General features: G+C 48.3%; 1 protein-coding gene across 1 annotated transcript in view; it reads right to left on the bottom strand.

The window, feature by feature from the left end:
- Positions 1–20,410, bottom strand: part of RP1 (RP1 axonemal microtubule associated) — a 1,008,071-nt gene that overhangs the window by 91,974 nt on the left and 895,687 nt on the right. Inside the window, exon 53 of the mRNA XM_063923729.1 lies at positions 8,196–8,344. Coding sequence (XP_063779799.1) covers positions 8,196–8,344 — 149 coding nt within the window. The remainder of the gene's footprint in view (positions 1–8,195; positions 8,345–20,410) is intronic.

The raw sequence follows: 20,410 nt of genomic DNA, 5'->3' as shown, positions 1-20,410 counted from the left end.
CCGAAGCTAAAGCCAATAGCATGACCACTTTCCACGTGAGATATTTTAGCTCCATGGTCTTAAGTGGCTCAAACCAGTGGGATTTCAGGAAATCCAACACAACGTTAAGAACCCAAGGTGCCACCGGTGGCACAAAAGGAGGCTGAATATGCAGCACCCCCGGAACAACGTCTGAACTTCAGGCAGTGAAGCCAGTTCATTTTTAGAGAAAATGTATAGGGCCGAAATCTTGACCTTTATGGATCCTAATTTTAGGCCCATAGTCACTCCTGACTGTAGGAAGTGCAGGAATCGACCCCGCTGGAATTCCACTGTAGGGCCTTCCCGACCTCACACCAAGCAACCTATTTTCGCCATATACAGTGAAAAAGTCTTGCTGTCACGTCTTTCCTAGCCTTTATCAGCGTAGGAATAACTGCATCCGGAATGCCCTTTTCCGCTAGGATCCGGTGTTCAACCGCCATGCCATCAAATGCAGTTGCGGTAAATTTTGGAACAGACAGGGCCCCTGTTGCAACATGTCCTGTCTGAGAGGCAGAAGCCCTGAGTCCTCTGAGAGCATTTCCTGCAGCTCCGGGTACCGAGTCCTTCTTGGCCAATTCGGAGCAAAGAATATTGTTTTCACTCCTCCTTTTATTACAATTCTCAGCCCTTGGGTATGAGAGGAAGAGGAGGGAATACAGAGACCAACTGGAACACCCACGGTGTTACTAGTGCGACCACAGCTATCACCTGAGGGTCCCTTGACCCGGCGTAAAACCTTTTTTAGCTTTTTATTGAGGTGGGACGCCATCTAGTCCCCCTTAGGCAGTTCCCATCAATTTGCAAACTGCGTGAAGACTTCCTGATGAAGTCCCCACTTTCCCGGGTGGAGGTCGTGCCTGCTGAGGAAGTCTGCTTCCCAGATGTCCACTCCCGGAACGAACACTGCTGACAGTGCGCTTACTTGATTCTCCGCCCAGCGAAGAATTCTGGTGGCTTCTACCCTCGCCACCCTGATCCTTGTGCCGCCTTGGCGGTTTACATGAACCCCTGCGGTCTGACTGGATCAGAACCGGTTGGTCGCGAAGCAGGATCTCCGCTTGACTTAGGGCGTTGTATATGGCCCTTAGTTCCAGGATATTGATGTGAAGGCAAGTCAGTTGACTTGACCACAGACCTTGGAAATTTCTTCCCTGTGTAACTGACCCCCACCCTCGGAGGCTTGCATCCGTGGTCACCAGGATCCAGTCCTGAATGCCGAATCTGCGGCCCTCGAGAAGGTGAGCACTCTGCAGCCACCACAGGAGAGACACCCTGGCACTGGGGGATAGGGTGATTAACCGATGCATCTGAAGAGGTGATCCGGGCCACTTGTCCAGTAAGTCCCATTGGAAGGTCCTCGCATGGAACCTGCCTAAGGGGATGGCCTCGTATGATGCCACCATCCTTCCCAGGACTCGAGTGCAGTGATGCACTCCTGTTTTGGTTTTAATAGATTCCTGACCAGTGTCATGAGCTCCTGAGCTCTCTCTATCAGGAGATAACCCTTTTCTGGTCTGTGTCTAGGATCGTGCCTAGGAGAGGCAGATGAGCTGTAGGAACCAACTGCGACTTTGGAATATATAGAATCCAGCCGTGTTGCCGTTACACTTCCAGAGAAAGTGATACACTGTTCAGCAACTGCTCTCTTGATCTCGCTTTTATGAGGAGATCGTCCAAGTACGTGATAATAGTGACACCTTGCTTCCGCAGGAGCACAATCATATCCGCCATTACCATGGTGAATATTCTCGGGGCTGAAATTGGTAATGACAATCCCGTACCGCAATTCTGAGGTACGCCTAATGAGGTGGATAAATGGGGACCTGAAGGTATGCATCCCTTATGTCCCGATTCACAATAAAGTCTCCCCCTTTTTAGGCTTGCACTGACCGCTCTTAGCGATTCCATCTTGAACTTGAACCTTCTCAGGTATATGTTCAGGGATTTTTAATTCAATATGGGTCTGACCGAACCGTCTGGTTTCGGGATTACAACATGGTCTAATAATAACACCCTCTTGTTGAAGGAGGGGACCCTTGACCACCACCTGTTAAAGATACAATTTGTGAATTGCAGATAACACTGGCTCCCTCTCTTGGGGGGAAGCCCGCAGGGCCGCCGGTGAGGGGGCATCTTCTCACAGTCCAGCTTGTATCCCTGAGACACAATATCTATTGCCCAGGGATCGAACAGGGAGTGAACCCACTTGTGGCTGAACTTACGAAGGCGTGTCCCCACCGGGCCTAGCTCCGCCTGTGGAGCCCCAGCGACATTGGTGGATTTTTGTAGGGGCCGGGGAGGACTTCTGTTCCTGGGAACTATCTGCCCGGCTCTAACAAGAAAGGACGCCCCTCAGACTTTCTTGTTTCTTTATACAAAAGGCTGCATTTAATAATGTCGTGCTTTCCTTAGGCTGTGCAGGCAGGGCCGGTGCTAGGGTGTTCGGCGCCCTCCTGCAAACTATAAATTTGCGCCCTCCCATACTTTACAAAAGGGACAGTGCACATAATGCCTCCTGTAGCAGTGACATGTATTCACATAAAGCTCCCTGTAGTAGTGCCGCTTACACGCGTAACGCCCCCTGTACCAGTGACGCTTACACGCGTAACGCCCCCTGTACCAGTGACGCTTACACGCGTAACGCCCATGTACCAGTGAAACTTACACACGTAACGCCCCCTGTACCAGTGACACTTACACACGTAACGCCCCCTGTACTAGTGACGCGTACACACATAACGCCCCTGTACCAGTGACGCTTACACACATAACGCCCCCTGTACCAGTGACGCTTACACACATAATGCCCCCCCTGTTGTAGATCCATGTTGTCCACTCAAGTGATCATGTGTATAACTTCTCTAGTTTTATAAAAAAAAACTTTTTCTGTTTTTATAAGCCCTGAAGACTAACAAAAAAACATTATTTTTTTTTTAAATCTCACATTAGGTTATTATACTTAATGCATCAAAGGGTTAATTAAGAAGTGTTTTTTTAGAGCCAGCTTGAAGCTTTGGAGTGAGGTGGATAGTCTGATACGGAGAAGAGAGTTCCAGTGGTAGGGAGGGATCAGTACGTGCATAATTTTGGAGGCAGAATTGGGAGCAGGTAACCGTTACAGACACTGCAGTATACAGTATGCCTCATAGCAAAGCATATGAAAGTTACAGCAGTCATCAATCACGGAGTTTCAAAACATTTTCACAATGTATATCCATTACTGTCTCACATTATGTGCTAATAAAGTTATATAGGCCGAGCTTTTCCTTGATAGATAACAAAATAGACTGCAAGTGCCCATTAAATATTCACGTTTGAATATTTATTTATTATATTTAAAAAAAACGTGGTCCCGTCCTGGGGCAACCATTGCTCAATCCTAATATGCGATGACAGCCCCAACCAGGGCTTGATACATAGGTCTGCTTTTAGCACTTTGAAAATTATCAACTTAAATTACAACTATAGAAGTGCATAAAAAGTGATTTTGCTGTACAGAATATTAAGGAGTGCTGCCAAGTGAAGATACACAGATATTCAGAGAAACACTGCCTTCACATAAGACAATATTTTCTCTATAACGAGACAATTATGAAGCATTGAAAACGCACCCTACTTTTATATCTTTCTGTTAAGAGACTGCCGGGCTGCTGGCTGTGATATTTGAGCTGGTCATCATGTAGGCTGGCAGAGAACTGCATACACCAGTGCTGCTGCTGGGTCACGCAGGCTCATGATCATGACTGAGCAGCTCTGTGCTCGATTAATCCAGACTCCGGCAGACATCATAATGGATCTAGAATCTCTGATCCGAAGCAGTAGCATACAAAGATTACTCACAGCGGGGACTGATTGATTACAGCCCCGCTGTGCTGCCGCTAGCGATGGTAGCGGCGAGGCACACACTGCCATCCTCCACTGATTCTCGGCAGGCCAGGCGCAGCAGCGGGGATGCAGTGTAGGGAAAGCGCCTCTCGTTCCTGGCACCTATCTGCACTGCATCCCTTTGCTGAGCGGGTAGCGCCGGGCCTGTGTGCAGGAATATAAGGCAAACTAGCAGAATTACCAGCTATAGCTGTGGAGACCAGGCCCGAGAACCCTTCTCCACACAATCCTCAGCCTTCCATATGCCTCTTAAGTCGGCATCATCTGTCCAATGCATATTCTACAGGACACGTCAAGCAGAGATCGACATAGCTTTGACTCTAGGACCCAGTATAGTCATGTCTCTTTGGGCATGCTTTATAACTATATATCTATCACTTAAGACAGCATTTAATATATTTATATTGCATACTAGGGTCTCATCTCTGCTGATAAGGTACCTGTCCACGCTGCCACAGCGCTATAAACCCATGCCGACATAATCGCCGGTCTGGGTAGTATACTAGAATGTGCATGCTATCTGCAGGATCCCTGAGAATAGCAAGTGCTACCGTCTGTGCAAACAGGACACCCCAGGGGAAGATTCTCAACATATCCTGGCCCTAGTGGGGAAAGGATACAGCCTGAGAATTCTCTTGTGGGAAGCTTGTGGGAAGCTGCCGTCTCTTGTCTGGAGATTCCCGCTCTTTTTCCTCATGAGAGGAGGGAAATTTACCTCAGCATTCTTCCCCTTAAACATGTGTACTCTCGTGTCAGGGACAGATGAGTCATCAGTGATATGCAAATCATCTATTATTTCAATAATCATATATTGAATACCTTATAGCCATCTTGGCTGTAACTTTGCATTATCGTAGTCGACAGTGGATTTAAACTCCATGTCGATACCAGTGTTTGTTATTATGGACAGTGAGCATTGAGAGACTCTGAAGGTCTCTGTGACATAGGGACAGACAAGGGTAGATTTCCTGTCTGTTCCCTAACCTTTTGTGCAATAAATTAATCTTAGCACTTACACATATCCAAACAGGTGTCGGCGTTGTCGATGGAGACACCCTCTCACACTCATATCCGCTCTATCACCTCCTTAGAGGAGCCTTTTACCTCAGACATGTCGACACACGCGTACCGACACACCACACACACAGGGAATGCTCTATTTGAGGACAGTTCCCCCACAAGGCCCTTTGGAGAGACAGAGAGAGAGTATGCCAGCACACACCCCAGCGCTATATAACCCAGGGATTACACTACAACTCAGTGTTTACCCAGTAGCTGCTGTATATACAAATTTTGCGCCTAAATTTATGTCCCTCCCCCCCCCCCCTCTCTTTTAACCCTTTGTGTACCAGGATACTGCCGGGGAGAGCCTGGGGAGCTTCCTTCCAGCGGAGCTGTGAAGAGAAAATGGCGCTGGTGTGCTGAGGAAGAAGGCCCGGCCCCCTCAGCGGCGGGCTTCTGTCCTGTTTCTGACTAAAAATGGCGGGGGTTTTACACATATACAGTTTTCCAGACTGTATTATGTGTATATATTGCCAAAAGGTATACTTATTGCTGCCCAGGGCGCCCCCCCCCCCAGCGCCCTGCACCCTACAGTGACCGGAGTGTGTGGTGTGCAGTGGGAGCAATGGCGCACAGCTGCAGTGCTGTGCGCTAGCTTAATGAAAACTGGAGTCTTCTGCCGCCGATTTTATCTCCTTCTTCTGTCTTCTGGCTCTGCAAAGGGGACGGCGGCGCGGCTCCGGGAACGGACGATCGAGGTCAGGCCCTGTGTTTGAACCCTCTGGAGCTAATGGTGTCCAGTAGCCTAAGAAGCACAAGCTAGCTGCACGCAGGTAGGTTTGCTTCTCTCCCCTCAGTCCCACATAGCAGTGAGTATGTTGCCAGCAGATCTCACTGAAAATAAAAAACCTAACAAATACTTTCTTTCTAGCAAGCTCAGGAGAGCCCACTAGGTGCATCCAGCTCTGGCCGGGCACAGATTCTAACTGGGGTCTGGAGGAGGGGCATAGAGGGAGGAGCCAGTGCACACCAGATAGTACCTAATCTTTCTTTTAGAGTACCCAGTCTCCTGCGGAGCCCGTCTATTCCCCATGGTCCTTACGGAGTTCCCAGCATCCACTAGGACGTCAGAGAAATATATATATATTATAAACATATGTGCGCACAGAAACCCCCCTTACAAATTTCGTGTTTGCCCCTGGTGCAAAGCAGTGAGTGCCAGCAGAGGCATGTAATGCTGAATGGCATGGCCTGAAGAGACACCGCCCCTGCTCCGCTCACACTATGCACACACACAGTGTCAGCGTCACTTCAGCACAGGGTTTGTGTGTGTGTGTGTGTGTGTGTGCGTGCGTACGTACGTGCGTGCATGGCCTGAAGAGACACCGCCCCTGCTCCGCTCACACTATGCACACACACAGTGTCAGCGTCACTTCAGCACAGGGTTTGTGTGTGTGTGTGTGTGTGTGCGTGCGTACGTACGTACGTACGTACGTACGTGCGTGCTGGAAAAAGTGCAGTATAAACCTGTGTGTGTGTGCTGAAGCTGTTCAGTGTAACCCGGTATGTGTACGCTGGAGCAGTGCAGTGTAACCCAGTGTGTGTGAGTGTTGGAGTAGTGCCGTGTAGCCCATTGTGTGTGTGTGCGTGCTGCAGCAATGTGATGCAACATTTGGTACCCAGGGTGGGTACTTGAAGGGATGTAAATTGTCACAATATAGCATGTACTGTATATATGTTTATTGGGGGTATGTGTATATTCAGGGGCTGTGTATATATGTACTGTACTGTTTATTGATGGTGTCTTAACTAAACTGCTTCAGAACATCCCTGCTTTGCTTGCCACACTTGAACCTAAGGGCACTATTACTGTGTGGCATTATGTGTATAAGGTGCATTAGTACTGTGTGGCATAACATGTAGAAGAGATACTATTGTATGGCATAATTTGTGATAAAGGGCATTACTACTGTGTTGTGTATTATATATAAGGGGCTCTATTGTGTTGCATAGTCTCATTTTTTTATTTTTGAAAGGGGCGGGGGGCGCCAAATTACTACCTTGCCCCGGGTGCCGCAAATCCTAGTTTCGGCCCTGCTATTCACATAAATAAAACAACTGGGAGCAACAAGACTGCTTTGCTAGATTACCCTGATTAATATGATGTGTGGTATTTGTACATCTGTGTGCAAAACTATGTAAAGGGCTACACTGCCGCTTTTCCTCATGCCGAGTTCTTTTATCCTTCATCTGCAACTTTATACGTGTGTAAAACCAATTTCATTGCCAGTAAAGTCGCAGGCTGGTACACTGTGAGTGGCTTTTCTCTGTATCTGCAATGCGACTAAGATGCTAAAATTGAAAGTAAAATACAGAACATCTTAGTTGCGCTGGGTGTCTCACGCCATATGTCATAGGTTACATAGAAACATAGAATTTGATGGAAGATAAGAACCTTTTGGCCAATCTAGTCTCCCCCTTTTTTTTTTAACAATATTGTTACCTCAAACCCTATTTGATCCTTATTTCTTTGTAAGGTTATCCTTATGTCTTTCCCATGCATGTTTACATTGTTCTATTGTATCAGTCCGACTCTCTACCACCTCTATATTGAACCCGTCCACAACCATATCTGTGCAGTCATTTTTCCTGACCCTAGCTCCCTTCAGTTTAAGAGCATGTCCCGGTGAGAGGTAAGAGAGGTAGGTATCCGGACTCCAGGTCGAGAACAAAAAGGTCGACACACCTTAGGTCGACGCCAATTGGTCGACACACCTTAGGTCGACATGGACAAAAGGTCGTCAGGAACAAGGTCGACATGGAAAAAGGGCCGACGTGAGTTTTTCACAATTTTTTTCTTTTTTGGAACCTTTTCATACTTAACGATCCACGTGGACTACGATTGGAACGGTAATCTGTGCCGAGCGAAGCGGAGCGGAGCGAAGGCACCATGCCCGAAGCATGGCGAGCGAAGCGAGCCATGCGAGGGGACGCGGTGCACTAATTGGGGTTCCCGGTCACTCTACGAAGAAAACGACACCAAAAAACCATAAAAAAACTCATGTCGACCTTTTTCCATGTCGACATTTTGTCCATGTCGACCTAAGGTGTGTCGACCAATTGGCGTCAACCTAAGGTGTGTCGACCTTTTTGTTGTCGACCTGGAGTCCCAGACCCGAGAGGTAAGCTCAGGGGAAATTTGAAGAAACAATTCCCCAGTAAGTGAATTTTATACATCCTGTTTACTATACAATATCAATCAAATAACATATATGTTGGCTTACCTCATCTCCATTCTCTTTCTGTGCATGCTGCCAGGTAACATATCTGTGTCCGGTGTCACCATGTTTCCCATGCAAGCACATTCCAAGACGCAACTTATTTTTGTTTTCCAGCATATCAACAGTATATAAAGTTATATGATATGTAACAGCTGCAAAATGAAAAGGACAGAAGTACAGTATTACAAATAGGAAGCTGGGAATTTTCAGTTAATGGCAATGATAGACAGACAGATGATAGATAGATAGATAGATAGATAGATAGATAGATAGATAGATAGATAGATAGAGATAGATAGATAGATAGATAGATAGGGAGTCAATTTTCAAAAACAAATGTATTTATTTGTTTAGAAGTCAAAAAAGAATAGTGAAGTTAACTGAATATGTTATATATATATTTGTATGACCAGGGTTGGGCTGGCCCACAGGGATACAGGGGAAACCCCCAGTGGGCCCCACCTCATCCTCTAGAGATCAGGTTCCAGACTGTGCGCCTGAATTATATTTTATACATATGTTACATTATACTGCACAGTACTATGGTGTATTTTCTACAGTGCATTGCCTTTGTTAATCTGGTACATTATCATGCATGCACTAGCAGTATTTACTGTATATATTTATCAAGGGGCACAGACCATGCATTCTCTAATGGTTAGCCAAACCTCTGGAGATTGGCCACACCCCTAACCATAGGCCCCTGCAAATGCATTTCCCCGGTGGGCCCTTCATCCTCCAGTCCGACATTGTGTATGACATGTTTTACAAGCATTTTCATTTTTCAGGATACTGAATGACACTTCAGATTCTTTCAGCGTTCTTAATTAATTAATTAATTAAGATGAGTATCAGGATAACAGTAGAGGTTAAGTGATGCTTTTATTAGTTAAGTCATTATTATAAATAAAGGTAAGACAGAGATGCACTTGTGTAAATGTCTTCTGTTAATGGTACTGGGTCACTACAGAAATAATTAACTAGACATTCTGATTCTGAAAGGACCTTTGGGCATCTTTGGTAATGGATCTGGTTCTTATCTGTGCACCAAGTGACCTCTCCTAACATCATTTGGGTTTATATCTTAAATGTACTGTAAATTGTAATCTGTTGTACTATGATGGGAGAGCTGACCTATATCTGCATATTAGGGAGGCCAATCCCGGGATCGGGATCGGCGGGATCCCGGGATTTAGGCCCAAAAACGGCCGGGATTCAATCCCGGGATTGGAAGCTCCAATCCCGGGGATTGAGGGATCAGCGTTGAGCGTCCTCAGGACGCTCAGACGCTGCCCGGCTCCCTCCTCCTGTCTCCCCCTGCACAGCGTGACCTGTGACTGTGAGGTCACGCTGCGCTTTCAGCAGCCGCCGAGCCGGAAAGTACGGCGGTCTTCACCCGCCCCCTCCTCCCGGCTCACCCTGTACTCACCCGCTGCCTCCTCCCGGCTCCTCTACACTCACCCGCCGGCTCCGCTGCACTCACCCGCCGGCTCCTCATCACCCGCTACCTGGCTGTGCAGGTACGGGTTTTTATGTCTGCAGGGCGGGAGGGGCGGGGCGTGGGGGGCGGCCGGAACACAGTCTAAAGCCAATCCTGGGTATCCCAGGAATCCCGGGATTGACCATTTTTCAATCCCAATACCCGGGATTGAAAAAATGGCCCAGGATTGGCTTCCTTACTGCATATATAAGTGATGCTTTCATACATGGATAAATAAGTATTGTCTCATTTTGTGTTGTAATTATGCGCTATCTGAATTAAACCCAAATTTACTTAAATGTTTGTATGACTTTGTTTTATGGTTATTGTGACCTACTCATAATATAGTGATAAATGCCCTGGAAAGGATTCAGGATTTTTATCACTATTTAATAAACTGGTCACAAGGTGAGACATCAGTAGTTTTGGTCTCCAGTCATACACATTATTAAAAATTAACAAATAAAATTCTAATACATTTCTATAAATTTAGACTATAATAGGTATATGGTTAGACATACACAAAGCCTAAGAGCTACACATTTGGTGCTAGTACACTCTAGTAGCAGCAAAAAATTGCACTGTCTGTACTGTGCATGCTCAACCTTAGGTTGCCCTCGAGGGCTGAAAAACGTGGATCCCTCTGCCAAATGGATCACTCTTTGCACTCTCTCAATGGTGGTCATTCCGAGTTGTTCGCTCGCTAGCAGTTTTTAGTTTTTAGCAGCCGTGCAAACGCTATGCCGCCTCCCACTGGGAGTGTATTTTAGCTTAGCAGAAGTGCGAATGAAAGGATCGCAGAGCGGCGGCAAAGTTTTTTTGTGCAGTTTTAGAGTAGCTCAATACCTACTCAGCGCTTGCGATCACTTCAGACTATTCAGTTCCTGTTCTGACGTCACAAACACGCACTGCGTTCGGCCAGCCACGCCTGCGTTTTTCCTGGCACGCCTGTGTTTTTTCGAGCACTCCCTGAAAACGGTCAGTTGACACCCAGAAACGCCCACTTCATGTCAATCGCTCTGCGGTCAGCACTGCGACTGAAAAGCTTCGCTAGACCCTGTGTGAAACTACATTGGCCATTGTAATAATTGCGCGTGTGCATTGCACCGCATACGCATGCGCAGAAGTACCTTTTTTTGCCTCATCGCTGCACAGCGAACGAATGCAGCTAGCGATCAACTCGGAATGGCCACCAATAGGTAAGAAACAGCTAACGCTATATAAAGATGGTGGTAGTTACTAGAGTCAACAAAAAGTTTTTAGAACTTAATAAATATCCCATACATTGGAGACTGCAGTGTGCTCCTATATCCACAGTACTACAGGAGATATCTGCAATATTTCCTGCATTAGGGGCTAAGAGGCAGTGCCGTAACTAGACATTTTAGCGCTGTGTGCAAGAAACGGCATCGGAGCCCCCCCACTATGTAAAACGGGCAGTGCAAAAAACATAGGGGCGTGGCCACAAAATAATACCAATTCATATAACGATGCACAGTAGTCTCCATTATTCAAATTACGCCGCACAGTAGTACCACTACACCAGGTAGTGCCCCTTTTACACATTACAGCGGACAGATTCCACTTTATACACATTACAGCAGACAGCACCCCCTTTTTACACATTAAGGAAGCCAGTCCCCCTTTTTACACATTGTGGCAGACAGGATAGACAGACAGACAGACAGAAAGAAAAGATAATACTTACTGTCTCTGCTGGCAGTCAGGCTCCTCGGTGCAGCTTGATGGCGGATGATGATCCCGGGCAGGGGAGAAGGAGGAGGGAGCCGCAGCAGCGCAGTGTAATTGGTGGAGGTGCTGCTGCTGCTGTCCCTTTCCTTCACCATAGGCTGTTCTCCGACGCTGTAAATGCTGGGAAGCGCTTCCCTCATCACAGCGGCGGAGGACAGCCTATGGTGAAGGAGAGGGACAGCAGCAGCAGCGCCTCTACCAATTACACTGCATTGCTGCAGCTCCCTCCTCCTTCCCCCCCGTGGCGCAGTGCTCCTCTCCTCAGTGGGCAGTGTCATGTAATGAGTCAGTTTGACTCATTAAATGCCGCGCTGGCTTTGGGTCCCTGGACAGTAGTGGGCCCCAGTACAAGGCACTGCTTGCACTGGCGGTAGTTCCGCCACTGTGTGTGTGAGTGTGTGTGTGTGTGTGTGTGTGTGTGTGTGTATATATATATATATATATATACATACACACTGCTCAAAAAAATAAAGGGAACACTTAAACAACACAATGTAAGTCAATCACACTTCTGTGAAATCAAACTGCTGTTGTGCAAATGGAATAGACAACAGGTGGGAATTATGGGCAATTAGCAAGACCCCCCAATAAAGGAGATGTGCTGCAGGTGGTGACCTCAGCTCCTATGCTTTCTGGCTGATGTTTTGGTCACTTTTGAAATCTGGCGGTGCTTTCACTCTAGTGGTAGCATGAGACGAAATCTACAACCCACACAAGTGGCTCAGGTAGTGCAGCTCATCCAGGATGGCACATCAATGCGAGCTGTGGCAAGAAGGTTTGCTGTGTCTGTCAGCGTAGTGTCCAGAGCATGGAGGTGCTACCAGGAGACAGGCCAGTACATCAGGAGATGTGGAGGAGGCCGTAGGAGGGCAACAACCCAGCAGCAGGACCGCTACCTCCGCCTTTGTGCAAGGAGTAACAGGAGGAGCACTGCCAGAGCCCTGCAAAATGACCTCCAGCAAGCCACAAATGTGCATGTGTCTACTCAAACGATCAGAAACAGACTCCATGAGGGTGGTATGAGGGCCCGACATCCACAGGTGAGGGTTGTGCTTACAGTACAACACCGTGCAGGACGTTTGGCATTTGCCAGAGAACACCAAGATTGGCAAATTCGCCACTGGCGCCCTGTGCTCTTCACAGATGAAAGCAGGTTCTCACTGAGCACATGTGACAGACGTGACAGAGTCTGGAGACACCAAGGAGAACGTTCTGCTGCCTGCAACATCCTCCAGCATGACCGGTTTGGCAGTGGGTCAGTAATGGTGTGGGGTGGCATTTCTTTGGAGGGCCGCACAGCCCTCCATGTGCTCGCCAGAGGTAGCCTGACTGCCATTAGGTACCAAAATGCGATCCTCAGACCCCTTGTGAGACCATATGCTGGTACGGTTGGTCCTGGGTTCCTCCTAATGCAAGACAATGCTAGACCTCATGTGGCTGGAGTGTGTCAGCAGTTCCTGCAAGACGAAGGCATTGATGCTATGGACTGGCCCGCCCATTCCCCAGACCTGAATCCAATTGAGCACATCTGGGACATCATGTCTCGCTCCATCCACCAACGCCACGTTTCACCACAGACTGTCTAGGAGTTGGCGGATGCTTTAGTCCAGGTTTGGGAGATCCCTAAGGAGACCATCCGCCACCTCATCAGGAGCATGCCCAGGCGTTGTAGGGAGGTCATACAGGCACGAGGAGGCCACACACACTACTGAGCCTCATTTTGACTTGTTTTAAGGACATTTCATAAAAGTTGGATCAGCCTGTAGTGTGTTTTTCCACTTTAATTTTGAGTGACTCCAAATCCAGACCTCCATGGGTTAATAAATTTGATTTCCATTGATAATTTTTGTGTGATTTTGTTGTCAGCACACTCAACTATGTAAAGAACAAAGTATTTAATAAGAATATTTCATTCATTCAGATCTAGGATGTGTTATTTGCACACACATATATCGGTACACAATACACACATACATATGTAACACACACACCTGCATACTCACCAAGCAGGGGATCATCTGCGTCTAGGTCCAGGACAAGGCAACATTCTATTAGGCTCCGCCCCCAAAATGCCGCGATTCGTGGGTCTTCCGAACCTTTGGCTGATGGGACCGCAGTGGCTCTGCTGCCTGTCACTGATTGTGGTGCTGGCAACTCTGAGTGGATGCTGGGGGGGACTGGTGACTGGAAGAGCTCCACAGACGCCTCCAAACTGCAGGCCTCTGAAAGGTGCCGGTACAGTTTAGCATGGTGACTGACGTGCTACTGGGGGCGGGGCCACATATAGCATTCGGTCCCTCCGTAGTACTGGCTTCTGCTCCTTTAATTCCAGTAAGGGAGAAGGGGGGACGGTGATGGAGCCGCGTGCAGTGGGAATTCGGGGGTTGCTCGGCACTCGGCAAAATACGGGAGGCTCCCGCAGGTAGGCAAGTCTGCTTGGTGGCTGGGTGGTCTGAGACTCCGGAGTCTGGCAGCATTTCCCCCCCTGCAGCCCACCCCCTCTCCTTTCACGCCCTGAACTTAGACTTAATGTTAGGTACCCCCAGTACTCAGAGATGTCTTGAAGCGGCCCGGAGGCTTCCCATACCTTTGCAAATGTGTGCAACTGAGATCTCTGAAATTTCTACTACCATGTAATAATCAAATCCTGTTGCTGTTGTCATCCAGTGTGCTGGGGGATACCAATGTTTCCTGTTGAGAAATAGGCACATGCCACTGTCAGAAGTCAGTGGCTTAGACGCTAGATGGTAGAAGCTACTTGATGGTAGCAAAAATTCTAAATCTATGTACATGAGGCATGTGCCTTTTTTCATTGAGCACCCCAACTTTGAACGTCGGCAGGTGGCGCCACCCCGGGTGCTGGAAATCATGGGCTGTCACGCTGTATGGCCGCCGCCTGTCAGTTATATCACACTACTTTATAGTAGGGATGAGCAGTTTCTTATTTCAGAGAACCCCTCTCCCCCCCGAACTTGGGACTTCTCCCAGATCGAGGCAAAAAAACCCGTAATCATCCATTGGATTCTCGCGGGTTTTGGATTCCATAGAAGGAGCCGCGTGTTGCCATTTTCATCCCGGATTTGAAGAGTCAATCTGTTTGTCTGTGGGTGGTAGCGTACAGGGATGCTGCTGCCCTGTGCTGTTCTGGGGTGGTGTCCTGTGCTGTTAAGGGTGCTGCTGCCCTGTGCTGTTCTGGGGTGGTTTCCTGTGCTGTTAGGGGTGCTGCTGCCCTGTGCTGTTCTGGGGTGGTGTCCTGTGCTGTTAGGGGTGCTGCTGTTCTGGGGTGGTTTCCTGTGCTGTTAGGGGTGCTGCTGCCCTGTGCTGTTCTGGGGTGGTTTCCTGTGCTGGTGTACTGTGCTGTTAGGGGTGCTGCTGCCCTGTGCTGTTCTGGGGTGGTGTCCTGTGCTGTTAGGGGTGCTGCTGCCCTGTGCTGTTCTGGGATGGTTTCCTGTGCTGTTAGGGGTGCTGCTGCCCTGTGCTGTTCTGGGGTGGTTTCCTGTGCTGGTGTACTGTGCTGTTAGGGGTGCTGCTGTCCTGTGCTGTTATGGGGTGGTGTCCTGTGCTGTTAGGGGTGCTGCTGCCCTGTGCTGTTCTGGGGTGGTTTCCTGTGCTGGTGTACTGTGCTGTCAGGGGTGCTGCTGTCCTGTGCTGTTCTGGGGTATCCTGTGCTGTTTGGGGTGCTGTACAGGGGTGCTGCAGTCCTGTGCTGTACAGGGTCACTCTTCTGTGTGCTGTAAAAATAAAGGGGCACTGTTCTGTGTGTTATAAAAATACAGGGGTGCAGTAAAAATAAAGGAACGCTGTGGCCCTGTCCTGTATGCTGTACAAATACGGGGGTGCTGTAAAAATAAAGAAACGCTGTGGCCCTGTCCTGCATGCTGGGAGGGCACACTTAAAAACTTTTATTTTGTAATGCAGCCCCTCGTTTGCATGTCCTGTTTAAACAACATAACATTTTTAAAACTGCCATCCTGTCTGCCAGTGCAGTGCCACTCCTAGATGGGCCAGGTGTTTGTGCCATCCACTTGTTTCGCTTAGCTTAGTCATCCAGCTAACTCGGTGCAACCCTTTGGCCTAAAAACAATATTGTGAGATGTTCAGAATAGACTGGAAATGAGTGGAAATGAATGTTATTGAGTTGAATAATACTGTAGGGACAACAAAAAACCCCCACCAAATTCTGTGATTTTAGCTGTTTTTATGTTGTTGTTTTTTTCCCAAAACAATTTAGATCCAAAACCAAAATCCGAAAGGGTGGTTTTGTCAAAACCAATCAAGAGCCAAAACACGAAAGGAGATTCAGATCCAAAACCAAAACCCGAAAAATGTCCTGTGCACATCTCTACTTTATATCCTCCATAATGCATGAGATCTGTTTCTACTTTCTTGCTTGCTCTTGCTGCCTTCAATCCCCTCCGACCCTTTCCAGCTGTGAGAGAAAATCAGCAACGTATTTCTCCTCCCCTTTCCTCTCTGATAGGTTCCATTCACTTCCCTCTTCTTTTATTCCCTTCTCCCATTATAGGCTCCTTGCCGCTCACCTGTATTTTCTTAATGGATTTCACTTCCCCATTGTCTGACACTTTTTCTCAGTCTCCCTTCTCCTCTCTGATCCCCCCCCAAAAATATTAGGAGACCTGAAATAATAGTAATGGATAGCAGGGCATTCAGTCAAATAGTCGACAGTAACCATGTTGATGTTCAGAAGGTCAACACACACAGTCGACACCAAGACATTGACATGGACCAAAATGTTGGCATGCACTATGTCAACATCCTTTCAATGTTGAATGTTCACGCTGTGAGATATCGACTGTTTCGGGATGACAGCGAATAGGGTTAGGCTGCCATCGGAAGGGTTAGGCTGCGGTTGGGAGGGTTAGGCACTAGGGTCAGGGGTAGAGATTAGGGTTCAGCTGCCATTGGAAGGGTTAGGCAGCAGTTGGGAGGGTTAGGGTTTGGCACTAGGGTCAGGGGTAGAGATTAGGGTTAGGCTGCCATCAGAAGGCTGAAGAAGCCGCCGATGTTTATAGGCGGAGAAACGCATCTCATTTGACCTTACTTACCTGCAAATCAGCACAACACGAGTCTGCCTCATCACGCTGGGACAAAACATTGAAGTTCTCCGGATAAGGCTTACATGAATGGTAATTGAGCACCAGAGCTGGGAGTATACAGGAACGGAACCCAGGAGGAATTGTGGTAATAATATCTATAGAAACATGGCCATGTTTAAACTAAACTGCTGAGACTTTTGAATAATCTTGCTGCTCTGAGAAAGGCATCTATATCTCTGCAGACTGAATCAGCTAACAACTAGATAACTGCTGCTGTGCACTATATTATTGATACTCTCATAGCGAGAGGAAAATCATTGAGACTGTGCATTCTAATATAAGTAGTCTGAAAGCAATTTCAGTGTGTTCCAAGCAATATGGGTATTTGAATATTAGTCCGTATTCTGAGTAAGAGACTTTGTAACAACTGCTCTGCTACGGATTGTCAAATAATTCACACCTGCTTCGGTTGACAGAGCAACTAGTCATCTGAATGGAAATTTGGACATTTTGTAACACTACAGCTTAACAATGTGGGCTAATTGTATCCAGATGAATTATTTCACAGAATAGGAGCACAAAGCTGTATGTGTTATTATTGTTTTATGTGTAATATTGCCATGCTTTTTAGATATGAATATCTTTAAAGAAATGTAGTGGGGGTAAGAAAAGGTAATTCTTTTTATTATATTTTTTTATATAAAAGTTGATAAAAAATAAAAATAAAGAAAGGAATATTCTTAATAAGGAACCTGCTAGCGCTGTATGTATTTTCTTTTTGGTTTTTGCCATCAGAAGGGTTAGGCTGCGGTTGGGACGGTTAGGCACTAGGGTCAGGGGTAGAGATTAGGGTTCAGCTGCCATCGGAAGGGTTAGGCTGCGGTTGGGAGGGTTAGGGTTTGGCACTAGGGTCAGGGGTAGAGATTAGGGTTAGGCTGCCATCAATAGGGTTAGGCTGTGGTTGGGAGGGTTAGGGTTAGGCACTATAGTCAGGGGTAGAGATTAGGGTTAGGCTGCCATTGGAAGGGTTAGGCTGCGGTTGGGAGGGTTAGGCACTAGGGTCTAGTGGTAGAGATTAGGGTTCAGCTGCCATCGGAAGGGTTAGGCTGTGGTTGGGAGGGTTAGGGTTTGGCACTAGGGTCAGGGGTAGAGATTAGGGTTAGGCTGCCATTGGAAGGGTTAGGCTGCGGGTGGGAGGGTTAGGGTTTGGCACTAGGGTCAGGGGTAGAGATTAGGGTTAGGCTGCCATCAATAGGGTTAGGCTGTGGTTGGGAGGGTTAGGGTTAGGCACTATAGTCAGGGGTAGAGATTAGGGTTAGGCTGCCATTGGAAGGGTTAGGCTGCGGTTGGGAGGGTTAGGCACTAGGGTCTAGTGGTAGAGATTAGGGTTCAGCTGCCATCGGAAGGGTTAGGCTGTGGTTGGGAGGGTTAGGGTTTGGCACTAGGGTCAGGGGTAGAGATTAGGGTTAGGCTGCCATTGGAAGGGTTAGGCTGCAGTTGGGAGGGTTAGGGTTTGGCACTAGGGTCAGGGGTAGAGATTAGGGTTAGGCTGCCATCAGAAGGGTTAGGCTGCGGTTGGGAGGGTTAGGCACTAGGGTTAGGGGTAGAGATTAGGGTTCAGCTGCCATCGGAAGGGTTAGGCTGCGGTTTGGAGGGTTAGGGTTTGGCACTAGGGTCAGGGGTAGAGATTAGGGTTAGGCTGCCATCAGAAGGGTTAGGCTGCGGTTGGGAGGGTTAGGCACTAGGGTCAGGGGTAGAAATTAGGGTTAGGCTGCTATTGGAAGGGTTAGGCTGCGGTTGGGAGGGTTAGGGTTTGGCACTAGGGTCAGGGGTAGAGATTAGGGTTAGGCTGCCATCAAAAGGGTTAGGCTGCGGTTGGGAGGGTTAGGCACTATGGTCAGGGGTAGAGATTAGGGTTCAGATGCCATCGGAAGGGTTAGGCTGCGGTTGGGAGGGTTAGGGTTTGGCACTAGAGTCAGGGGTAGAGATTACGCTTAGGCTGCCATCAGAAGGGTTAGGCTGCGGTTGGGAGGGTTAGGCACTAGGGTCAGGGGTAGAGATTAGGGTTAGGCTGCTATTGGAAGGGTTAGGCTGCGGTTGGGAAGGTTAGGGTTAGGCACTATAGTCAGGGGTAGAGATTAGGGTTAGGCTGCCATCAGAAGGGTTAGGCTGCGGTTGGGAGGGTTAGGCACTAGGGTCAGGGGTAGAGATTAGGGTTAAGCTGCCATCGGAATGTCACGATCCGGGTATCTGGACGCCATTTCTTACCTATCAGATGCCTCCTAAGGCTGGCTCAGCGCTCCAGGACCGGATCCCATCTGTCATCCTGATGTGCACATTCCCGCATCCTCGCCTGTCTCTCTGGACGCAGTCACAGTAACGCCTTATACATCTGGCATGGCGTCTCCCGCGGCCTCCGCCGCCGTCCCTGAGCTTCTGCATTCAGAGTGGCGATTACGTCAGCCGCGGCCTCCGCTGTGTCCGCGTGGTTGGATGTGCATCTGTCAGCCTGGCGTCTCCTGTCTCCGGTGGCCGGCGCCGCCATTACTGTTTTCCAGACCACATGGATTACAATCCAAACTTCCCTCCAAGTGTCTGCATGGGCGCAGCCATCTTGGATTCTGTCAGCTGATCTTTCCTACCAATCCGTTGTCAGTATTATTAATTTGCATAATTGCCTAGCCAATGCCTTCCTTGCTGCAGGTATAAATAGGTTGTGCCTGAGCAAGGAAGGCGTCAGTGCTTTGGTTGTCAAACCTAGTTCCAGTTTGTCTCTCTCCTGTGATTGTCTTCCAGGTTCCAGCTCCTGTCTCCAGACTTCTGCTATAGAGACCCGCACCAGCATTCCATCTGCGGTGTAGCCTGACTCTCCGATCCATTCTGGACTCACCTGTTTCCAGCTACAACAATCACCTGCTTCCAGCCCAGCTTCCAGCAGTGTACAGCTTCTCTTAAAGGGCCGGTGTACCAGCATTCCATCTGCGGTGTAGCCTGACTCTCCGATCCATTCTGGACTCACCTGTTTCCAGCTACAACAATCACCTGCTTCCAGCCCAGCTTCCAGCAGTGTACAGCTTCTCTTAAAGGGCCGGTGTCCTTTCTGCAGTTTACCTCTCTCCACCGGTCTTATTATTTCTCCGTTCTCAAATTCTACATTTCATCTATATTGCATCGCTCTCAAGCTTTATTTACTATTTAACTGGTTCCAGCCAGTATCCACTCCGTGCCAACACCTGTCTGGTTCTAACCAGTACCCACAGCAGCATTTTATCTACAGCAGTCCAGCTTTCCCTGGAACACCAGCTGGTACGACCCTGGGCTTTCCTCATTGCTACAGTTGAGCCTGGTAAGGACTTTCCAACTTGCAGATAATAAGAACTGTCTCATACCACCAGAGCTCTGTGGCCCCTGCCACCCTGTAGTACCCAGGAACTGTATTATTATTTCTCTGCTGATTTTTATGTTCTTTTACTGCTACTGTGATGCATGGAGTTTGTCATAAATAAACATCATTGACTTTTATTCCTGGTTGTCGTGGTCACGCCTTCGGGCAATTCTTCTATATGTCTAGGGGTCTGATACAACCTGCCAGGTTCCATTACATCTCAGCCCCTACAACTGAGGCTGCCTCCCGTCAGCTCAGGCCCTCAGTTGTGACAGTAAGCACTGACCTAATGAATCCAGCCGGGGACCAGGATCAAGCGGCCAGGCCAATGCAAGAACTGGCAGCCCGACTTGAACATCAGGAGGCTGCACAGGGCCACATCATCCGCTGTCTCCAGGATCTCTCTACTCGGCTGGATGGGATTCAGACAACCCTCCGTGGATCAGACGCGTCCGGTGCGTCAACCACAGTGACTCCAACTATAACCCCACCCACCTTACCCGTTTCTGCTCCACGTCTTCATCTTCCAACGCCAGCAAAATTG

This window comes from Pseudophryne corroboree, chromosome 5 (genome assembly GCF_028390025.1).
Source record: "Pseudophryne corroboree isolate aPseCor3 chromosome 5, aPseCor3.hap2, whole genome shotgun sequence".
Classification (NCBI taxonomy): domain Eukaryota; kingdom Metazoa; phylum Chordata; class Amphibia; order Anura; family Myobatrachidae; genus Pseudophryne; species Pseudophryne corroboree.
The sequence above is the reverse complement of the archived record's forward strand: the minus strand, read 5'-3'. Positions and strand labels throughout refer to the sequence as shown.